Here is a 22,332-nt window from a genome sequence, read left to right as displayed (position 1 = left end):
TTCTTATTATAAAATGAGGTTGACACCAGTCTTTTTATACAGATGTTTTTTTTAGTGCAGTCTTCTTTTGGGCCTTAATTGATGAACGAGGCAATGTGCTTTTTTTGTACTGTAATTCATGTAGTGAACTTTTTGTATTCCTGATTACTTTTCATATCATCTGTAGTGTAAATTATATCTATTTCATATCAAGAAAAGGCGTATCTTTCTTTTCATAAAAGAAATAAAATGTTTTCTTAAATAATTCTAGAGAGTTTGGGGTTTATTTTCACTGTGTGTGCACTGGAACATGCATTCATATACACTAAACGTGCCTGAGGTTGTGTGTGTGGAAGAACAGCTCATGAAGAAACACCACAGGAAGTCAGTCCCCTTGTCTCACATCTGGTAATGACATTGGCCTAGATACAGTGTTCTTCTATGTTCTGCATGTCTGAGGACGCCTCCAGCACCACACAATGCACCTTTTATTTCAAACATTGCACTCTCAATTTTTCTTTTTCCTTATTCTGTCAACCTGTGGGTACGATTGGCCATCACCTCACTGTGACCTGCTGTTCACACTTGGCATGGCCGAAACAGAGAAAGATCATATGCAGCTGGCTTTAATGTTCCCTGGAAGCTGTACATTCTGTCGTCAGGACAAACTCAACAGACTGTTACTTCAACTACAGTTTGTCTATTTCCCAACATAACCCAGGAATGAAAGAGGCGTTATTGTTCAACTGCGGGGCGTAGTTAAAGGGAAATATTGTGTGGTTTTATTTGGTGTTTTGGCTCGTACATTTAAGCTCTGTAGAGTGATTAGTGAATGCAACAAATTCCAAGGTTGACAAATTTGCAATGAAGACTTGAGCTGATTAATTATTTGGAAACCACAAGTGCTGGAGTAATTGTTGCTGCTTGTTGGACCTCGTTCAGCTCTAAAACATTATTAGTATTACAAAATCCTCTGACTCTAAAGAAGTGGGGAGTGAAGTGTGAGTGTGGTGTGGTATGACTGGGCAAGTAATTTTAGCTTGTGCAGGAAAGGTATGTGTAGTAACCTATTTAAAGACATAGACTAACTTTTGACACCTTCGACACTTTTGAAACTGGTGCAAAGCAACACACATTGAATAGCTTCACGTACAGCAGAGCAAAGTCTGGTGGTGGCAAACAGGCAGCCTGACAAACTATGTAGTTGTTTCATTTTTGATTTAACCCTCAGTGACCCAAATACATGCTTAGCAGCAATAAAAGGTACCACATGGCAATGGGATACCTTTGATATGATTTGTATGGGTGCAGGTGTTCCTCCAGATGTTTCCTGTATCCATCAGCACTGTGCCTGCTGACAAAGGTCAGCAAGTCAGGGAATCTTTCCTGCCCCCCAGCTTCCTTTCTGCTGCTGAAATCATATAACAAAGTAGACAGGTAGAAGTCATAAGTCATATGTCATGATCACCAAGGACAGTCCCACCCGCAGGCTTGTATTACAGATGTTCTGTTCCTTACTCCAGCAGAGCGCTGGGAGAATTCACAGTAGTAACATGTGTAGCTGATAAACAGAAGACATGGTCAAGCATCTGAAAGTAAATTATAAAATGGATCCTGGTGCAGTCTGTGGGTGCAGCTTTAATATCAGCTGCATGAGAAGCAGACTGACAACAATGACGCTCGAGTGAGTGTCCATTTGGTGCCCCAAGGCTAACCTTGCCTAAGTCCTCTGACTGGAACTGTGCACATAGTGAGGAGCAGAGTCATCGCTCAGCTGTGGAATTATTGATGAAAGCTGCATTCAAGGCTTGTCAAATCATATCAAGGGCTTTTCATGACTGCTGATGCTTTGTCATGCACTTCAGTGACCCTGAGGGAGCACATATTCAATCTCAGCATGAAATATGCAGTTCAATCAGCTCTGAATTCTAGCCATGGGGCTCAACAAATCTTTAATATTTTCCAAATATGTAATTCCTGGCAGCTCATTTCCAAACGATCAAAACTAATTTGACAACATGGAATATATTTTGAGGTAGTAACTCGATGTGGGTCTTTGCGCCTGCAATCACAGTGGGATTTAGTGCCACCTTGTGGTTGATGGCCAGAAGACAGCATGCCGTATACTGTACTGACCTGAATTACGTATTTTCCAAGAGGGGAGGAAAACTTAGTGGTGTGTCAGCACCTGCCTGGAGCAAGCTTAGTTCCCCAAAGCTGCTATGCGCCGTAGGGGTATTCGCTAACATGGATTTTTTTTTTTTTTTTTTTTTTTTACCTTGAGAAGGAAGCTGCATAAGCAAGGTGAGTTACACATAGATATGAGGAAACAATTAGGGTTATGGGGCAATCAGGGGACATTAAAGCCATGTCTCTCGAGCACTATTACTGTTTCGTTTCGAGTTAATAGAATTTCAGCAATTTCCAGCTGGAATTTTAAAATGTAGCCACGCTGCTTTAAGCAATGTTTCTGAATTTGCTTTACGAATTTTCCTCTATGTTTTACTTATACCAAGGTTCACTTAAACTAACCAAAACAGGATATCCCTTTCAAATAAGAAGTGCAGCGAACACATGGAGACAAGTTTATCATGTAGGCGCTATTTGTATTCTTTATCACACATTTGATTGACATTAAAGCCACAGTTTTTGGCACCTTGCCATCAATTGGCCTCGCTTTTCTTTCACTGAGAGGACTCTTTCGAAATAAAAGCTGTGTATGTCACCGCCATTGCTCGTCGATGGAGGCGGGTCGGGCGCTGTGGCGGCGGGCTCTTATTGTGAAAGCGAGAGGAGGCCGGTACAATGCTTAGTCACGGTGAGTTACAGCTCCCCCCCCCTCCCTCCTTCCTATGTGGCGTACAGCTCGGCAGACCCGCGATGGAGGAATTGAACTAGACTACGTGAGTTTCTTTTATTACATATATGCGTTATTAGCTGGGATTAATACGAACTGTAACGTGGGTCGATTGGAGAGGGAGGAAGGGGCTAGCTGAAGGAAAATGGACACGGTAAGTTGCCGCTTTGTTAGCATCTTTGTGCTCGGGTCGGCTCACAACCGTTACGCTGCTGTCTATTATTAGGAGCCTGTTTTGCTGTCAGCTCTGTGTCCGAATCGTTTCACTTGTAATACATGGTGTCTTCGGTTGTTTGTCATGGCTGTGCTGAGTTCACTTTCGTCTGTAACCAAACAGGGTTTTCGTCGTTTCTGCTTCACCTGCCGTATTTTCGCTGTATGTCAGCGCGGTGGAGTATTTTGATCAAAACTAGCGCAGAAACGATGGACGTTCGTGATCGCACCGGCGGGGAAGCGACGCTTTGTGTCAAAGCTGTTCAGTGTTGAGGAGATTGCGGGGAAATCTAACTCCATTTGGTTTTATGTAAGGACTGGTTTCACTTCTGGGTCATGTTTTGGTACAGCCAGTTCCACTGTTTGCTCGGTGAAGAGTTCAGGATGAGTCACCGAGGAAAGCTCCTCAGCCAACATGCCCATGGAGCACGTTACGCAGCCGTGTTTGTTCGTGACGCTCATTTAAACTTCGCCTTATCAACTTTGAAAGTGTGAATGGCACAAGTTGTTGTGCAATCCCTGCTGGATGGCATTGAAGGACAGCAGGCCTGAGCCGTGGTGGGGTGCAGGGATCTACCAGGGGTCCTTGGAGATGTTACAGAAAGTGCCCGAATACTGATGAGTGGTTCAGTATCCCTGAACACTGAGACCCCACTGATGTTGCTACTGAACTCATTCCATCTGTCTTAAGTTTGGATTTGTAATGGAGAATTATTCATCATCTGCTGATCAATTTCTCTTCGTTCATCTTAAAACAGCGAGTTGATTGACAAAAGGAAAAGAACTGGCAACTATATCCAGTCATGTTTGGAGTGAAAATGCAAAATACTGTCTTTTTCCTATACAGCTAAGCAGTTGTGAAGATTTGCTGCTTTTCTCTTTTCTATATCATTGCATAGAATTGTAAGTTGTACTGGGGTTTTGGGCTGTTGATCAGACAGGAGAAGACAACTGAAGATGTCACCCTGGAGTTTAGGAAATTGTGATGGACATTTTTCGACTGATAGAGGAAACTAATCTGCAGATAAATCAACCATGAAAACTGTGGTTTGTCGCAGCAGAACTTAGGGTGACGATGCTTTCAGCTATCTTATTTTGTCCAAAAAACAACATCCAAATCTTCAAAAAAAAGACAAAGAAAGGTAGCGCGCTATCACATTTGCCGCCCTGAAACCAGCAGATTTTGCTTGCAAAGTCATGTAAACAAATTTTCTGCTGGTCGCTAAATCACCAAATCATTAAATTTCTAATGGGGCTATATTCAAGCTAAAAGAGGGGACACCTGCTCTTGTCTCTGCAGAGCATCAGCAGTTAATGTCAAACCTGGAACTGCTGCTGCTGTACACACGGAGCGCAGGAGCGCTCAGAGACATGGAGCAGGCCCAGATGTAGACTCAGGGAGCCTGTTTGTCAGCGAGCACTTTCTGTCTGCGAGCCAGTTGAGCAATATGTTCTCCAGTGAAACTATTTCACCCAGAAAGCTGGAGGGAGAAAAGCACAGCAGTAAATGGGAATCGTGGTGTGTTTCATGTTACAGTGGGATTCACTGCTGACGGTCTGACCTTACGACTCGTGTGTCACCATCTGTTGATAAAGAAAAGCACCCAGACGTGATAAATATGTTGTTAGCTTCGCCTTAACTGATTAAAGAGGACATAATAGCCTAGTTGCGTAATTAGAAGCATCAAGGTCTCATAACCTGGCCTGTGCACTGTGTCCTCCTATCATCACCTCAGGTAATGATTGCTGCGTGCGCGTGTCTGTGTGTGTGCTTTGTTATGTAAGTCTGAACTCAAATTGTTGCTGAGTAACTCTGACTCTTCTGTCGCTAATTAGTGACTGCTGACTGCTCTTGGTACTGTACGCCGCTGTTACAAGCAGTTCATATTCTGAAGAGAAGACGTTCGACTGGCAGAAAAGAGAGGCATTATTTTCTTGCAGCATCCCTGGAGGTCATTTTAATGGTGTGCAACAGAGCCGGTGTGGACCAGAGCCCGCTTATTCAATCCCAAAACCAGTCTGCGTGGCTACCCCCTGCTTGTTTTATCGTCGATTGCGTGGGTTTCTTAAATCTTCGAAACGAAAGTTGTCTTTGATTCTCACTGAAAGATTTTTAGACCTTAAATTGCTTCATGCTTGTGCGCGCACATGTTCGCTGTGTTGTGAGGAAGAATCAGTAAGAGTGAGCTTGGATGTTGTTGGCCGTTGCACAAACCGCCCCCCTCTGTTCCAGGCCTCAGCTGGACTGGTCACAGGACAGAGTAAAAACACTCAGTCATACTGGCCAGGTGAATTCAAGCCTCATTTAAGTTACTCCATCGTCCTCCAAAATGGGAACGACTCCCTCACCGTTCCTTGCGCTCTCACTTGTATTCACATGTTTTCTTATTTGTCCATTTTTGCAAATATTGGAAGTGTCTTTAGTGGTGCAGCACTTTTAAATTCAGTCTTATCTTCAGGTGTGCAGGTAACATGTTTGTTTAGCTTCTTGTCACATGCTGGGGAAGGTGAGATTGAATCTTCTTATCAGAGACACTTATAACCAAAGATGAAAGCTGTGATGATACTCATCATGACAAGGACAAAGTCTTGACCCCACTGAACGGCACCAGGAAGAGTCCCCGTGGGTGCCAAAGGCATGATGACGGAGTCTCTTTGCACAGCTGAACTTCTGCTGTGTAGGTTGATAAGTGACTGGTACTGAGTCACTTGTTACATAAGACAATGTATCTGTCAGCAGGAGTTATAAACTGTGTGTTATAAATACTTCCAGTCACTTAGTCATAGAGCTGCAATGATCAGTCCATTAATTAAGGAAGAAAGTTAATCAACTGTTTTTATAATCGGTGAATCGTTTCTGTCATTTTCAAGCAAAAGGGTCAAACATTTGCTGGGTCCCGCTTCTTAAATGTAAGGATTTGCTGCTTTTCTTGTCATTTGTGATGGTACATGAAGAGTCTTTGGGCTTTGGACTGCTGGTTAGACAATTTGAAGATGTCACTTTGAGCTCTGACAAACTGTGATTAGCATTTCTCACAATTTTATGGCATTTTTTAGACAAAATGATTAATTGCTAACTAAAAAATTCACTGGCAGATTAATCGAAATAAGCATAATTAGCAGCCCTGCTCAGTGAAGTATGTGTCCACTGTGTATATGTGTTCACTGTCTCTCTCCCTCTTTTTTCCCCCAGTTGTCAGCTGAGCCAACAGCTTCCGAGTAAACACAGCCGCACAAACAAATTCCTGAGCCAGGCAACCTCGAGGAAGGCGTCTTCGGAGAAAGCCACCGAACCACCCCACCAGCCCCCCATTCCCAAGGGCTTCAGGTTACACTTATGACACTTTTGGCGCTCGACCCTGGTCCCCCCCTCCCCCCCACCCCCCCTTTCAGAGTCAACAAGCCTTCGACTGCCTCGTCTGTCTGACTCTGCAGCTCCCAGCACTCGTGTAGCCCTCTGAAAGGAGCTTTAATTATTACCTCTTGAAATTGAAGCAGTAAATCTGACTTTTCCTCTGTAGAGTAATCAGTATGCATGACTGACCCGTGTCAGCGGTGAATCTCACAAGCATTTAGGTTAGTTTAGAAAACCTCAGAGGGATCCCTCAGAGAAGAGACAGTTTTCTTTGTCAGGCCTGATTGACTGCCTCTGAAGGTCCCCTGATACTTCTGTTGACAACACAAACAGTTGAACTAAGATTTCTGAGAGTCTTTCGCTTCTTCGGTTTGTCCTGTCTTAAAAGCTTTCTGTTCTTCAAAGTTAACCCTGCGACAAAGTCAGCGGAATCCCAAACTCAAGATATTTTGATTATGTTGGAACTGCAAGATGTAAAAGTGCAACCAGCCATGACTGGCAGCTCATATAGAAGTCTCTAGTAATGCCATAATGAGCGGTATGGCTGGACTCAAGCATTGAACGGAGCAAGGAAATCCTCACGTCGTCATAAATCAGACTTAAACGAGAGCTTCTCCACACAAACAAAACCCAGGGGAGCCTGCATCTCTCTGCTAAGCCGACCGGCAAGTTACTCTTCAAACTCTGCTTTTATTTTACCCATGCCAGCGCCTGGTGCGAGGATGCCCCACAACACTGCTCACAGTTCTTGAGAAAGCGAGTAAGGAGGAGGAGAACGGGTAGGAAATGACAGAGTGCCTGACAGAATGCAAAGCGCTGGTGACTCCGTCCACGCGCAACGGCCACCGCGTCTTCAGCTACACACTAGAGAGCCACACGGCAGCCGCCTTCGCCATCATGAACGAGCTGCGTCTGGAGCGCCAGCTGTGCGACGTCACGCTGCGTGTGCGCTACAAAGACCTGGAGGCGGTGGACTTCGTGGCTCACAAGGTGGTGTTGGCCTCCTCGTCCCCGGTGTTCAGGGCCATGTTCACCAACGGCCTGAAGGAGTGTGGTATGGAGTTGGTGCCCATCGAGGGGATCCATCCCAGGGTGAGTCACATGTCATCTTTTCCTCACGAATGTTTGCTTTGTTTGATTTGAGACACTCACAGAGCACGAGACATGACCCAGCGTGTCATCACAATAAAGATGATTGGACATGTCTATTTATTTTAAGACATTAGAATAATGATGCATTTCTACTTGCCTGACATTAGATTAGAAACAAGACTTTTTCTGAGAGCATCTGTTCTCGCATAAACCACTGCTTAAGGTCAAGGCTTCGGCGTCTTGCCATGGCAGCGACAGAAGTGGGTTTTATTGGCGACGTCCTAAAAACATTTGAATTATCACAGTGGGTTTGTGTGCGATCAAGGTTTGTTATTGATTATACCTCAGTGTAAATATATGAATACATTTTACATCTATGAGAAAAAATTATCGCATGTGTCACTCTGAGCAGTTGAAGTGTGTTGAAGTATACACAGTGAATAGAGTCTGCTTAGTTTGACCTCTTTTCCTTACCCTGGATGTTTGCTAAGCGTGTGCAGATACACACAGATCAGCCTCTTGTTATCTTGCGAGATGCCAATCTGTCTGTCCCAGTTAGAAATGAATAGACACACAAATAAATAGCACCAAATTCTTCTTTTCCCTCCCTCTTCTCTACCTCACCCTTTCCTTTATATTTTCTTCCTCACTCATTCAGGTTATGGACCGACTGATAGAGTTTGCCTACACGGCCAGCATCTCCGTAGGGGAGAAGTGTGTGATTCATGTGATGAACGGCGCTGTCATGTACCAGATCGACAGCGTGGTCAAGGCCTGCTGCGATTTCCTCGTCCAGCAGCTCGACCCAAGCAACGCCATCGGCATCGCCAACTTTGCTGAGCAGATTGGCTGCACAGAGCTGCACCAGAAGGCCCGCGAATACATCTACATGAACTTCAGCCAGGTAAAGCTGGAGCAGAATTTCTGATTAAACCTCCACTGTTTTCTTTGTTATCAGACATTTTTTCTTTGTTTTAAGATTAGATTTTGCCATATTTGATAGTTGTCAGTGTAGGAAAAAGGAAATGGAAAGAAAAGTGGTCGGAGAGAGAGGCTTGATTTGCAAGAGAGGTCCCCAGCTGGGGGACATGGTGGGTTTGTGGTATGTGTCTGAACCATTAGTTAACCAGGATGCTCCATAAACTCTGTGCTGTAAACCTGCCTGTTGTTATGAACAGTGGTTGCATCAGTGGAGCTTTACCAGGTGCTGTTTAACTGTTACTTTGCTGCAAGTGAGTTGTTTCTGATTTTTAATGACACCATTTAGTGGCTTTTCCTTACTGTGAGAGTCCAGTCAATTATTGGGTTTACTTAATTTGAGGGCAGTTACGTGCTCTTTTCAAAAGCTTATGCAGTTTAAGTAATGCTCATGTCATTTAAAAGTGATATAAAGTGATCATATCTTTACTTATAAAACATAGATGTGTTATAGATGCATCTGCACAGCTCATAACTGCAAAAAGAGCCAGAGCTTTCCTGTTTATAGTCATTTTTGTACCAGGTGAAGGGCTTCATGGTGCCAGCAAATGCTGTTTCACTTGTTCCACCGTGGTTTCTGCTGGTTCACGTCTGCACTTCAGACATGCAAATATAATGTCAAGAATGCAAGCTATGAGTCAGGATAAGGGTTTGTCTGTGGTTGGAGCGTACAGTACCTAACTGCAAAAGATAGCAGTACAATGCAACACAAAAGAAAGGAAGCGGTACACAATTTTGATCCCTGATAAGCCGATAAGTTAGATGAGCCAGAGGCAAGTTAGGCAGCTCACAGATGTTACAGATGGAAATCTGTCAGTGGTTCAGTCTTTCACATATTTTGTGCGTTTTCTTTTACAAAAAGAAATCAAGTGAGTTCCATTTCCCTTTTTTTAATTGTCAGTTTGGTCAGTTTGGTTTCAAATGTGCTACACCTCTCACGGCAGGAAGCCAGATTTCCTGGGTATTCAGTCTGTTTGCTAGACTAAGTACGCCTTATCTTGTTGCTGTATTGTCTCCGAAATAATCTTGACATTTGACGTGACTGTTTCACACAAAACACTCACTTTCTTTCTTGCATAATGCCACAACTTTTCTAAGCAAAAATGTCCCACTTTTTCACAACTAATAGACACTTGAGTTTGCTTTTCTTTGGATTCCTTCTCTATATTGAACCGGTCCGAGCTCAGCGCTCGTATTATAAAAAGTTTTCGGCCTTACTCTTGTCCCCAGGTGGCGACCCAGGAGGAGTTCTTCAACTTGTCCCACTGCCAGCTGGTCACCCTCATCAGCCGCGATGAGCTCAATGTGCGCTGTGAGTCTGAAGTCTTCCAGGCGTGTGTGGCCTGGGTTCGCTACGACCGGGAGAACCGGCGGCCGTACGTCCAGGCCTTACTGCAGGCTGTCCGCTGCCATTCCCTCACCCCCAACTTCCTGCAGGCCCAGCTCCAGTCTCTGGACTGGGACCCCCAGTGTAAAGACTACCTGGCCCAGATCTTCCAGGACCTCACCCTCCACAAACCCACCAAAGTCATCTCTTGCCGAACACCCAAGGTGCCGCAGCTCATCTATACAGCTGGGGGTTATTTCCGTCAGTCTCTCAGCTACCTGGAGGCGTATAATCCCTGTACGGGAGCCTGGCTGAGGCTGGCTGACCTGCAGGTACCCCGCAGCGGCCTCGCAGCCTGTGTGATCAGCGGACTTTTCTACGCTGTTGGTGGAAGAAACAACGCGCCTGATGGCAACATGGACTCAAACGCATTGGACTGCTACAATCCCATGAACAACTGCTGGCTGCCGTGTGCACCAATGAGCGTGCCCAGGAACCGAATCGGAGTTGGTGTCATCGATGGAATGATATATGCAGTTGGTGGGTCTCACGGGTGCATTCATCACAATAGTGTTGAAAGGTAAGAGAATGGAGCTTTTAATGGAATAGGCTTGGGCTGTACTATATTCTTTGTTTTCTTGAATAATTCCCCTGAAGAGCCCGAAGCCAATGCTGAATTTATTCTGCCAACAAGTATAGTCAGTATAGCTACAGCCTTTTTTATTGTTGACAGTAATAGAAATATACAACACCAGCCTTATCATTTAACTAGCATCAGGTTCAACTACTGTCAGTGTGCTGCAGGTGTGCTTTTATTTCAGCCAGGCTGTTTTAAGAGCCCATTGAATTCAGATTTATTTGACCATCATTATGTCTGTGTTGCTGTGGTTTGGCTTAGTGTATTGGTTCAGTAAGAAATAAGCAATATAATGTGTGACTAAAGTCCAGCTCATGCTCTGGTATGTTTATTGTAGTCAATGAATGCCCTGAGAGCAGGAATCAGGTAACTTCCTGGAAATGAACTGGTTTTGTTCTTCTTCCCGTAACACATTTTTAGTTCCCAAAAAGCTTCAATGAGGAAGCTTTAATTCACTGGAAAATTTGTGTGTGGGGGGGGGGGGGTATAAAACTCCAAAGAAAGTTTTGTCATGGCTACAACTAACATAACAAAGTTGTTTGCTGAAAAAATCCTTTAGCTGTCATATGCAAAAGAAAGCCTTGTGTTAGCCATGAAAGGTTGGAGGACATCAAGCACCAAGTGTTGAATGTATGTGTTCTGCTGTGTAGGCATGTCTCAATCCCAGGCAGGGACCTCACCTCACACAGTCTTTAACCTGACAGATTGTCTGTAATACAGTGAATTATGTACGTTGACGTAAGTCACGGTTGAAGATTTACCCAAACTCTGGCTTTGGTCCTCATGGCTCAGACAGAGACATTTTTTAACCAGGCACATCACGATTACTGTGAAAAAGGAACATGCTTAACCTGCCTGAGTGCAATGACTCTACTGAAGTAGAATCACAGACGCATCTGTCTGCAGCCCACACTGGGCTGACAGGAATTCTTAGAAATAACAATAAAACAAATCGACATGCATGTTTCCTGCTCTGCAGGTATGATCCAGAAAGGGACCAGTGGCAGCTGGTCGCCCCCATGTTGACACGGCGTATCGGCGTGGGTGTTGCGGTCATCAACCGGCTGCTTTACGCAGTGGGCGGGTTCGACGGGGCCAATCGGCTCAGCTCCTGCGAGTGCTACAACCCTGAGAGGGATGAGTGGAAGACCATGGCCCCCATGAACACTGTGCGCTCTGGAGCAGGTAAGAACGGGGGAGAAAGCTGCTTTCTAATGAAAACCTTGTCAGCTTGGAAAGTTAACAACTCCCAATTGGCCATGCAAGTTTCCATTTGTGTTTTTAAAAGATACATGAAGGTTTGTCTTCTGTCACTGGTTTGACTCCACCTGGAAAACTTAGTCACTTGAAACTTTGTACAAAGCTGTCCAATAAGTTTCAGCCAGGAAGAAAAACAGTTGTATTGATCATACGAAGCCCGCAATACCAAGCAAAATTCATCTCTTACTGAGTCACAATTATGAAACATATTAGCCATTCTACTGAAAAAAAATCCTGCCTTGATCATAGAAGCATTATCTGTAGTGTGTATGCAGGTGTAGTGCCAACAGAGTCTTCACGTGTCAGTTATGTATGAGTTGGTGTTATGATATTTACATACAACTGTTTGTCAGCATGTGTCAGCATGTCTATGATCAGTATAGTTATATCACGACTGGGTACCAAAGTTCAATGCATTTATGGTACCGACTGAATTGCTTCGATACTAGCGAGTATCAAAAAATGCTGTGTCGTTCACCACCACCTTTTGATACCCAGTGAGCCAGTAAGGATGCAGCATGGTCGTACCATGATCTGATAATGCTGGTGATGGCATGTATCTACCTAATATCTAGGTGAAGTAACCTAACACTTACATAAGCTAACCGTTGAGCCTTTTTAGGTGTGTGCTCACTGGGGAATCACATCTTTGTGATGGGCGGCTACGATGGCACCAACCAGCTGAACACAGTGGAGCGTTATGATGTGGAGACCGATACATGGAGCTTTGCTGCCTCCATGAGGCACCGACGCAGTGCTCTGGGAGTCACGGCGTTACATGGACGCATCTATGTAATGGGTGAGTAGTAGTGTAACTGGAAACTGCCTATTGACAGGAAAAGCACCAAACCAAAGTAATTTAGAAATTGCACTCCATCTTATTTCATTTACGATCATGGCCACTGGAACGTGATTGCTTTGTCTGTGCTGCAGTCACATTTTAGTCTTATAGATTGACCACATTGGCCAGTTAACTAATGTCAGTATGTTACCTTCATGCAATTAGTCAGCATTTTGGGGCTATATCTTTAAAAATGAATAATGTCTCAGGGTGTGAAGTTAGAAAGAAGTGAGCTTACCAGACTTCTGTAGCTTGCTCCTCATCTCTGCTTTAGGCTAGCAGCTCAAGGCTACATTAGTGCTACTAGCTTAGCACATTAGAATCTCCAACCCAACTGCTGGTGTTTGAGTTTGGGTAATGAAGGCACCTGTTTTTGACAAAACTATATTCATAGAACAAAATGTTATGTTTTCAGGAGGCTACGATGGCAACACCTTCCTGGACAGTGTGGAATGCTATGACCCAGAGAAGGACACCTGGGCGGAGGTGACACACATGACGTCAGGGCGGAGCGGCGTGGGTGTGGCCGTTACCATGGAGCCATGCCAGAAAGAACTGCCACAGTGTCAGAAGTCTGAGAGGGAGAATGGCGCTGCGTCACCGGCCTATCAGTCAGCCAGCTCTGGCTTTGGCTGTCACCACAATCAGCGACACGGTGGGCCCTTCGGCAAAGGCACATGAGGCTCATCGCTAGACCCTGTCACACACGCACATACACAGACAAGCACCCGGAACTCCATTCTGTCTTCCCAAATCGAAATAAAGACCCTCACATCTGATTAGAGACAGGCAAGCTGAAACACCACGCGCTGCGTCACTGATTCTAGACGTCATACTTGATATGAATGAAATAAAAACAGTACCAGTGACACTATATTTTGAAAGTGCAGTGTTGCTACTCATCTGAGTATCTGCATTGAACTATCCAAATCGAGTATGACCCCAGATCCTACAGTCAGGTTTTCTAGACCTGAAATTTGATTCATTCATTGATGGAAAATTGTGCTCAGATTTGATATACGAAGTCATCAGCTCCCAGGTTTGAGCCATGGGAGAAAGGGCTGCAAAACAAGGGCCATTTACTAGCTCAAAGAGTCATCAGGGGCTCTTTGTACTTCAAGAGCAGCCTGTGCAAAAATTGAATCTGAGGGGAGAAGAAAAAATGAAAGTAACTAATTTTGTATAAAAAAAGACAAAAAGTAGCTTTTGTCAGCATAGGCAGTAGAGTTCAAAGTGCCATTAACAATGCCTGTGGGCATTACTGTCATCAGTATATTGTCTTTTGAGGTGCTTTGATGGAGAGGCACCGTGGTGTGCAGAAATGATGAGTGAACCCAGACAGCCACAAGATGAAGCTTAAATGACAGTGGGCCTCATGCAAGAGCAGTTTCTGCGTTCTCATCCAAAACCTTGTGCATGTTCCAAGTCACGTTCAGAAAACTCGGTTTGTCGGCGACTTTTATTCAGAAAATCATCACCCAAGACTAAAACAAAGAATTTCACACTGTGGAGCTTAAAGCCCTGACATTGGAAATTAGCAAATGATCAAATAACAAATTTATGTCTCTAGTCATAATTAGTGAAGTCGAAAAAAATTAGATTACTATGGAGCTGTGCTGTGGCAGAAATGGTTTGATATGGAGTCAGACTCTAAAAGCAGAGTAGTCCATGGCTGAAATGAGACGCTGCAGTCAATGGAGCACCACACTCGGGGAGATGGACATGAGACTATATGCTAGTGAATTTTACACTGCTGGGCTTTACAACAGAGGCTGTTCACCTGCATGAAGACCCTGATGTGTGTTTTCCAACAGACTGCTGATTTCTAGAAACTGTCTTCCAGAATATGGCCATAAAATCTCAATTGGCATGCCATGATGCGAATCACACTAATACAGTGTACAGACTATTCATTTTGCATTCATTCATTCTCCCCTGTAGAGAAAAGCAGCAGCCACAAATTCTCTTAAATCAACACATGAGATTTAAACTGTTCAGATGATTGGTTTTTTGCATGAGACCCAAAGTCTCACATTCAAGTGCTGGAATAAGAGAAGCGTAACTTTACAGTAACGGCATAGTAACAGATGTGTCTTTTACTAATAGCCACTTGTAGGCTCATTAAATGTGAAATGTTTGGAAAAGGTGGAGGCACATTGAATGTTGCCTCCTGTGAGGCTCCAGTGTGATCGGTATGTGGAGTGCCAAGAGAATGAAGACACAAGTTTAGCTGGTTTCAGAGGAAAGGGAATACTGTAGCATTTAGAAACGTGCATTCAAACATCTCACTGAATGTGTTTTTGGAAAAACACTAATTACTGACCCCGGTTGAGAACCTCCCCTTGACTTTGTGGCTTTCACTTCCACCAGACCTCAGAAACAGAAGAGACCATGTTTGTGCATTAGTGTTCAGATATTGTATGCTAATGACAGAAACTTGCTTAAAGAAGTGTATTTGTAACAGCAATTTAAGCTACAAAGGTTTTTAAGTGACGTTTTGTACATTGATATTCTAAGAAGTCTTGTACAGAATTTCAGAGCTCACTTTTTTTATTTATTTGTTCAGATCCTTTTGGTTTTCTCGTTCCTCTAAACTGACATCACCTTTGTATTGAATTGGACTCTGGTGTTGTGTTTTTGAATAACTAGCATGCATTGTAACTAAGTAGGAATGCCTGTTCATGCTCATTTTGAATGTTTGTAAAAATTTGCTTCACTTCGAAAGGGACTTTTTTTTCCAGTCCGTCAGTCGTCGGAATGGAAAAATATTTAAGGTTTTTATTTTTTTCCAGCCTGTACAATAATACATTGTAAAGTAAAATATATGTTTATTGTACTCCTGGAGTCATGTAATGTTTTCTTAGTTCTGATCTGTAGTCCCCATCAAGACATTCTGGTCATGTAGCAGCAGCGGCAGCAGAGGCCACCAGAGGGAGCTAAAGGTCTTTTATACAGAACAAAAACTTTACCTGTTCACTGTTTCATATGTTACCATCATATTTAACACAATATTATCAATTTGTGTTTCACTATAGGCCAAGTCACATTTTTCTGTGGCTTTTATTTTGTCTTCCAGTCAGTCTAAACTTGTGGCCATTAATCGACCACCCATGATTGTTGCTAACGTGTCTCATTTCCTTGCTAAACCTGGCAGGTGGATGAGATGGACCATTATTATATTATCCAAGAGGAAAACACACCTGATTATGTGGGCTTCCAGGTGGATCAAGACAATCCTGTCAAACATAGACCACAGCCGCCCTCAACAAAGCGAGGGTCTTTTCGGTAAAAAAGATAAAATGTTTGAGCTTTTGCTGTAACTGTCCTCAATAGGAAAATGTGCCCTTCAATATATTTCAGATGGATGCTTTTCATTAAATATTTTACACAAGTCAATAAATGTTACAGACATAGAGTCCTTGATTCAGGAGGCAGCATTATCCATGTGACTCATCAGTAATATTACAGGATGCCCAGGTAGCAGAGTACAAGAGTTAACTGGCAGTGTTGCACTGAGGTATATTCTGTGAGAAGATTAGGTGATTGAATATTTATTAATGTACCACAGATGTCCCCACAGCCTACAGTAGGACACTTCTGTGTTTATCGTTTGTAAAGTTAGCGCTCAAAAGTGTTGAATTGGCTTGTTGGTGATGGGTTTATTTTGAAAAACTTGCCCGGACGTGTTGTGTTGTGTTGTTAACTTGACACCGGTGCGCTCGCCTTTGGCGATGAAAAAGGGCTCCTGAGTCCCGGCGGACACCAGTGGATCGTCTTCGGGCGCAGGTAAGCGAAACTCACCTGGTTAAAGCTGAATTCGACTCGTTGGTTACTGCGCAGTGTATGCGGATACTTCAGTGACAAACTGAAACTTTAAAAAAGAGATAAAAGTTGATGGAATGTTTTTTATGAACATGTGACACTTCTGGTTTGTGCGATTTTGCAATTATGGAGTCACTGACCCTTGATGATGAGTTATTCAAACGCCGCTTTGAATCAAAAACATCAACAAAAAGTTCGTCTTGGCCTGCTACAGTGTTTATTATTATTAATTGTCACCTTTTAACAGTTCATACATTAGAGAGGATAATTGCTAAATGTGGATGTAGTGGTGCTATTATAGGGACGGGGCGCTGGTTAGATTAGTTTTTTACCTTATAACTTACTATCCAGAAAAATACCTCAACCCTCACAGAAGCACAGTCACTATTTGTTTTTCTAAGATGTTGTCAGACTAGTTTATCCACTTAGAATCCACCTACAGGAAAGGAGAGGACTGTTCATCCATTCATTCAAGGCCATAGATACCTAAAGCTTGTAGTCAGCCTCTGCATGAGGAAAGCAAACAGCACTGTATATTCTGTCTTCTTTTGTGTCATATAACTTTAAAACCTTTCACAAGATGTTCTCCAGAGTCTGCGCTGTGTTGAAAGCCCATTTTAGCCTCCGTGTTCACAGTCACTCTTCTCTTTCATCAGTGTGGAGCAGCAGCCAGGATGATCCCAGTGGGTGAATTCAGGAACCTCGGCTCAGAGCAAAACTCAAAGTTTCGGGTCCTCAAACCGTGGTGGGATGTTTTCTCAGAGTACCTGTGCATTGCTATGCTTATGATTGGAGTCTTTGGGTGCACCTTACAGGTGAGGCACCAACAAACCAGCCGCTTTGTGATCATAAGCTCTTAAATCCTTGAATGTTAGCCTATGGGTGGAAACAGATGTAGAAACATAATTATTACTAACCTAATGTACCCTAATCTGCCTAATGAGGTGAAAACATCTGCATCATTTGTATCTATTGTGGAATATCAGAATAACTGTAGTGTTTTGTTCTATCTCTGTCTAATGGCACATGCCACAGCAACTCCTGTATCATCAGACCTCCGTGTCAGGCAGAAACACAGACAGTGTAACCGAAGTAACTTGTCTCTCCTGACCCACTTACTGCAGATTCAGATCACTAACTTGCTGCTTAATGTGTCTCTCAGCACCTGATTATCATTTCTGTGTCATGTTAAAATAGCACAGAAGGAAAGAAAAGGAATTAATATGTAATCAGTGATGATAGCTTACAAGTTCAACCACTTATTTCCTTGTTTTATTAACACGGTGTAGACGGTGAGAAAGGTGTCTGTGTTGCTTTACTGAAGAGCAAAAACAGAGATGGGCTGCACCTTTAGTGAGACAGACACACTGACAGCAGAAACAGCACAGAGGAAACATCCTAGACAAGACCAGTAAATTGGACCCAGAGGTATCTTGTCTAAACCACCGCATCATCTACAGGATAAGAGGTTTAACTCTGGCTCATAGAAAGCACAGAGGCTACAGTGAAGTAAGGCTGGAGTGAGGTGACTTTACCAATAGGCAGTTAGTGTGTATGAGAGAAAGATTAAATAGTCTTAATGAACTGACACGTCTGATTAGTAAGTGTGGGCAATATGGTTAAAATGTTCTATCTAGGTTTAAAGTTTATATTGCAATATAAATAATAATATTATCAAAATATCACAAAACTGCTTTTGAAGGAACATTTTTCTTGTCAGCAACTCCCCTAAAAACACAATACATTTGTCATATAAGAAGCAACCAAAGCCTGATATATCTTATTCCTCTGTGACACAGACTTTCATTGTTGTGTAAAAAAATATTAAACACACATCAACAAGCCACAGTGCTGCACTGGGTGACATATTCCTTCATTATAATGAACATGGGCACTGCAATTTAGATCCAAGGTACAGATGGGTGACAAATGAATGGAAAAACCAAAGTAAAGTGTGAGGTGAGGCCCCCACTGACCCACTCTTTCAAATGATATTCACTCACTTGGTGTCCTCATATATCACATCATACTCAGCAGTCCTGTCAAGCCCTGTATGGGGGCATCTACAGTCTGTTCCTTTCAATTTTTTTTTTTCAAATCAAGTTTAACTTGTCACCTGATAGTATATCAGTTTAAATATAGAGTCAAATGTTTTAAAGATACATTACTGATACTAGATTTTCTGTACATTTCCTTATATTTATTGAGAAACTGTTTCTTTAACAAAGTTTTTTTTAAAGATAGTGAATAGGAATGCCATATCATATTATTCATGATAATATGGGTATGACTTTTAATATGCAAAAGAAATCATATCATGGCAGTATTCAAACTTCTTTAGATAATGACGTCATACTGTTAAATACAACAACAACAAACACAGCTGAAAGTGAAAGTGACATTGCTTCCGGCTCCACAGTCGACTTCGGAAGTGTGGAATTGTTTTGGTTGCAGAGGGTCAGATGTACAACAAACCATGGTAATATGTAAGAAGTGCAAGAACAAACAACAAAAGGAGACAATACAAAAGACTTATTTCACCACCTCAAGCAGAAGTACCCAATTGTGTACAAGGAGAGCTCAACAGCTATTGTGAGGTCTAAACCAAGCAGACAACCTACGTTGGCTTAGCAGAGCATCGCCAAATCTTTGGCAAGTTCTACACCGCGTGTTGTCATATTGTCATATATTGTGTATTATTTTAGGGCCATATTGCAACCCTTAATAGCGAATACAAGGAGATCTTATTGTCGTCATTCAGATACGCTTTTACTTGAATGGTACAATTAAGCCGCCTTGTCATGGTTTTTGCAAAGTTCCTGTTATTTTTCTTGTCTTCCTCTTTCCACACATCATTTATTCTTTCATTCATCTATTTTCCACAGCTCACCCAAGACAAGATTGCTTGCCTGCCCAGCCACTTCACCAGCCCAACTCCTGAAGCGATCGACTGCAGCCACATTCGGACCTACAGGCAGAATGAGACGTCGCAGCACACGCTGGTCAAACCTGTGGACCCCATCATCTGGGAGGTGTCTGGTCGCAAGAACAATCTGGACATCCACCAGTATGTGTTTGTCAACCACTATTGCTATGAGAGGTTTGTCCACTGGTATGCAAAGTTCTTCCCGTACCTCGTTGTGATCCACACTATGATCTTCATGGTAGCGAGCAGCTTCTGGTTCAAGTTCCCTGGGACGTCTTCTAAAATTGACCTCTTTGTTACGATCCTCGGGAAGTGCTTTGACTCACCCTGGACCACGAGGGCCCTGAGCGAGGTTTCTGAGGAAAGAGGAGAGGAGAAACTGGTGAGTTGGAGGAGGAACACCATATCAAAGGAGCCCACAGATCGACGAGCAGAAGATGAGGAGACTACAGGTCTACTTCTTCGCTCCTCTTCTGTTAAGTCTAATCCAGAGAAGAAAAGTCCAGAGCCTCAGTCGACCCTGTCCGTCTTGGACAAGAAGGAAGGAGAACAGGCCAAAGCTCTGTTTGAAAAAGTGAAGAAGTTCAGAACTCATGTCGAGGAAGCAGACCTCTTGTATCTCATGTATGTGCTACAAACATCACTGAAAGTCTTCAAGTTCCTTTTAATCATTATCTACACCGCAGTGTTGGTACCAAACATTGAGATAGTGGTTCGCTGTTATGTTCCTCCTGAGCTGACTGGTTTTGATATCTATTGCTGTAACCACAACAAAGCCAATCTTTTCTCAAAGCTTGCCTACTGCTATATCTGCTTTGTGGGAGTGTATGGACTTCTGTGCATCTACAGCCTCTACTGGCTGTTTCACAGACCTCTGAAGGAGTACTCCTTTGAGCAGGTCAGACTGGAGACAGGTATTAATGATATCCCGGATGTGAAGAATGACTTTGCGTTCCTGCTGCACCTTGTGGACCAATATGATGCTCTTTACTCTAAAAGATTTGCTGTCTTTCTCTCTGAGGTCAGTGAGAGCCACCTCCATCAGCTCAATCTCAACTATGAGTGGACAGCCAAAAAGCTGCGAACCCGTCTCGCCAGAAACACCAGTAACCGGTTGGAGCTGCACCTGTTAATGTTGCCGGGGCTCCCTGACACAGTTTTTGAGATTCCTGAACTGGAATCACTCAAACTGGAGCAAGTTAAAAACGTCACCATCCCAGCTGGTGTGGCAAAGCTAGACTCTCTTCAGGAGTTATCACTGATCTACTGCCCCGCCAAGCTCCAGCTGCCTGCCCTGAACCACTTCAAGGCAAATTTAAAGGTCCTACATCTAGCTTTTGAAAGTTTAGAAGAGGTACCTATGTGGATGTACACTCTGCATGGCCTGGAGGAGCTACAGCTGAATGGTCCTTTAACCAATGAGGTGTCCAGAGGTGCCACTCTGGACTCCCTTCGAGAGCTTAGAGCCCTGAGAGAACTCTCTCTCCACTCCAACCTTAGTAAGATCCCACCCAGCATAGTGGATGTTGCACTGCAACTGCAGCGGTTGTGCATCTATAATGAAGGTGTCAAGCTCCAGGCTTTTAGCAGCTTGAAGAAATTAACCAACATAGTTTCACTGGAGTTAGTGGGCTGCGAGTTGGAGCGCATCCCAAGTGCTGTCTTCAGCCTGAACAATCTGCAGGAGTTGGACCTGAAGGAAAACAAACTTACCACTGTGGAGGAGATTATGAGTTTACAGCACTGCCGGCGTTTAGTGACCCTCCGACTGTGGCACAACAAAATCTCTTACATTCCCGATCATATCAGTAAGCTGCACTCCCTGGAGACGCTGGACGTCAGCTGGAACAAGCTACGAAAGCTTCCCTCTAGGCTGTTTTATTGCACCAAACTCAGACACCTAGATGTCTCCCACAACCAGCTCACCTCTCTTCCTCCTGAGGTGGGCATCCTGCAGGGCCTCCAGTTCTTCTCTGCTGCTTTCAACTCTTTAGAGACAGTGCCAGAGGAGCTGTTCTCCTGTAAAAGGCTCAAGATGTTGGTTCTTGGAAATAACTGCCTGCCCTCTCTTAGTTCCAGAGTGGCCAACCTGGCACAGCTGGTCCGGCTGGAGATTAAAGGAAACCGTCTGGAGTCTCTACCTCTGGAGATAGGGGACTGTCCCCTGCTCACTGTCAGTGGACTGGTGGTCGAGGACAACCTGCTGGATCTGTTGCCGTCAGATGTACGAAGCAGGTTGACTAATGGCTGAGGTTTTAGAAGAAAGTGCTGTCACTGACTCATCTCTTCACAGTGTAGCATGGTGGTCGACGGAGGTCTGATTTGCATGAAGCAATCTGAGTATCGACGGAGAATGAACCCATGGAACCAGGTGGGATCTTTCATATAAAACAGGACAACAAGCGAAACATAACTGACCACAAAAAGATGACTAAACACTAAAAAAACTTATTTATAAAATCAGTCATCATGAAATGTGGGTTCAAATCTGTGTCAATGAGTGAAAAATCAACTTGCACGTGTTTTTGAATTTTTTTTACATTTTCTTAAAAATAACTTTTTTAAATAAAAATTGTACTAAGTTTATAGGTGTCCTGGAAATGCATTTATTTTAAACAACTGGATTTTTTGGTAGCTGGTTTTACTGGTGTTGAACACTCAGTAATTTGAAGGTGAACAGAAATAACAGCCAGACATGTTGCGTAGATGAAACAAGGCTTGACCCTCAAATTGCTTTGGACCAACAAGTTTTGATTGCTGATTATTTTGTGGATTATTCAGAGCACAAGTCAAGGGATTTCTAACTGCTCTCTGTCCTGTTGGACAGGTTTGGCCAGCATGAAGAAGTGTTTCCCACACTGTGGTGACTCATGTTGCTCCCTTTCAGACACTAAACAAGTGGAGGGAGAGAAAGCCTTTCAGGGGCACAATAAAAGGTATTCATCTCTCTGTTTACGTACCAAGTGAAACGGAGAACAGGCTGAAATCATACATGAGGTTATGAATCAGATGAAAGTCCTCAGACTGATATTCAGTGTGCACAGG

The 22,332-nt window shown here is 43.4% G+C and overlaps 2 protein-coding genes across 3 annotated transcripts; both read left to right on the top strand.

Moving 5' to 3' along the window:
• Nucleotides 1-2,806: 2,806 nt before the first annotated feature.
• keap1b (kelch-like ECH-associated protein 1b) lies at nt 2,807-15,382 on the top strand. Of its 2 annotated transcripts, none has more exons than XM_076728203.1 (7): nt 2,807-2,990; nt 6,243-7,496; nt 8,155-8,400; nt 9,705-10,381; nt 11,418-11,623; nt 12,321-12,497; nt 12,955-15,382. In XM_076728203.1, the coding sequence occupies exons 2-7, from the start codon at nt 7,191-7,193 to the stop codon at nt 13,218-13,220; spliced, it is 1,878 nt and encodes a 625-aa protein (XP_076584318.1). In that variant the 5' UTR covers nt 2,807-2,990; nt 6,243-7,190; the 3' UTR covers nt 13,221-15,382. The 2 variants fall into 2 exon arrangements, with proteins under 2 accessions (XP_076584318.1, XP_076584317.1); XM_076728202.1 differs by having other exon boundaries at nt 2,816-2,882.
• A 903-nt stretch (nt 15,383-16,285) lies between these two features.
• Nucleotides 16,286-21,707, top strand: LOC143319607 (volume-regulated anion channel subunit LRRC8C). The gene is made up of 3 exons (XM_076728707.1): nt 16,286-16,325; nt 17,018-17,176; nt 19,247-21,707. The coding sequence occupies exons 2-3, from the start codon at nt 17,036-17,038 to the stop codon at nt 21,536-21,538; spliced, it is 2,433 nt and encodes an 810-aa protein (XP_076584822.1). The 5' UTR covers nt 16,286-16,325; nt 17,018-17,035; the 3' UTR covers nt 21,539-21,707.
• Nucleotides 21,708-22,332: the final 625 nt, after the last annotated feature.

This window comes from Chaetodon auriga, chromosome 4 (genome assembly GCF_051107435.1).
Source record: "Chaetodon auriga isolate fChaAug3 chromosome 4, fChaAug3.hap1, whole genome shotgun sequence".
Taxonomy (NCBI): Eukaryota; Metazoa; Chordata; class Actinopteri; order Chaetodontiformes; family Chaetodontidae; genus Chaetodon; species Chaetodon auriga.
The sequence above is the reverse complement of the archived record's forward strand: the minus strand, read 5'-3'. Positions and strand labels throughout refer to the sequence as shown.

Excerpts from the sequence above, each read along its gene's own strand:
- LOC143319607 (XM_076728707.1), top strand. The coding sequence starts at position 17,036 with ATGATCCCAGTGGGTGAATTCAGGAACCTCGGCTCAGAGCAAAACTCA. Across the intron at positions 17,177-19,246 it reads TCTTTGGGTGCACCTTACAG|CTCACCCAAGACAAGATTGC; the intron begins GTGAGGCACCAA and ends TATTTTCCACAG.
- keap1b (XM_076728203.1), top strand. The coding sequence starts at position 7,191 with ATGACAGAGTGCCTGACAGAATGCAAAGCGCTGGTGACTCCGTCCACG. Across the intron at positions 7,497-8,154 it reads TCGAGGGGATCCATCCCAGG|GTTATGGACCGACTGATAGA; the intron begins GTGAGTCACATG and ends TCACTCATTCAG. Across the intron at positions 8,401-9,704 it reads TCTACATGAACTTCAGCCAG|GTGGCGACCCAGGAGGAGTT; the intron begins GTAAAGCTGGAG and ends TCTTGTCCCCAG.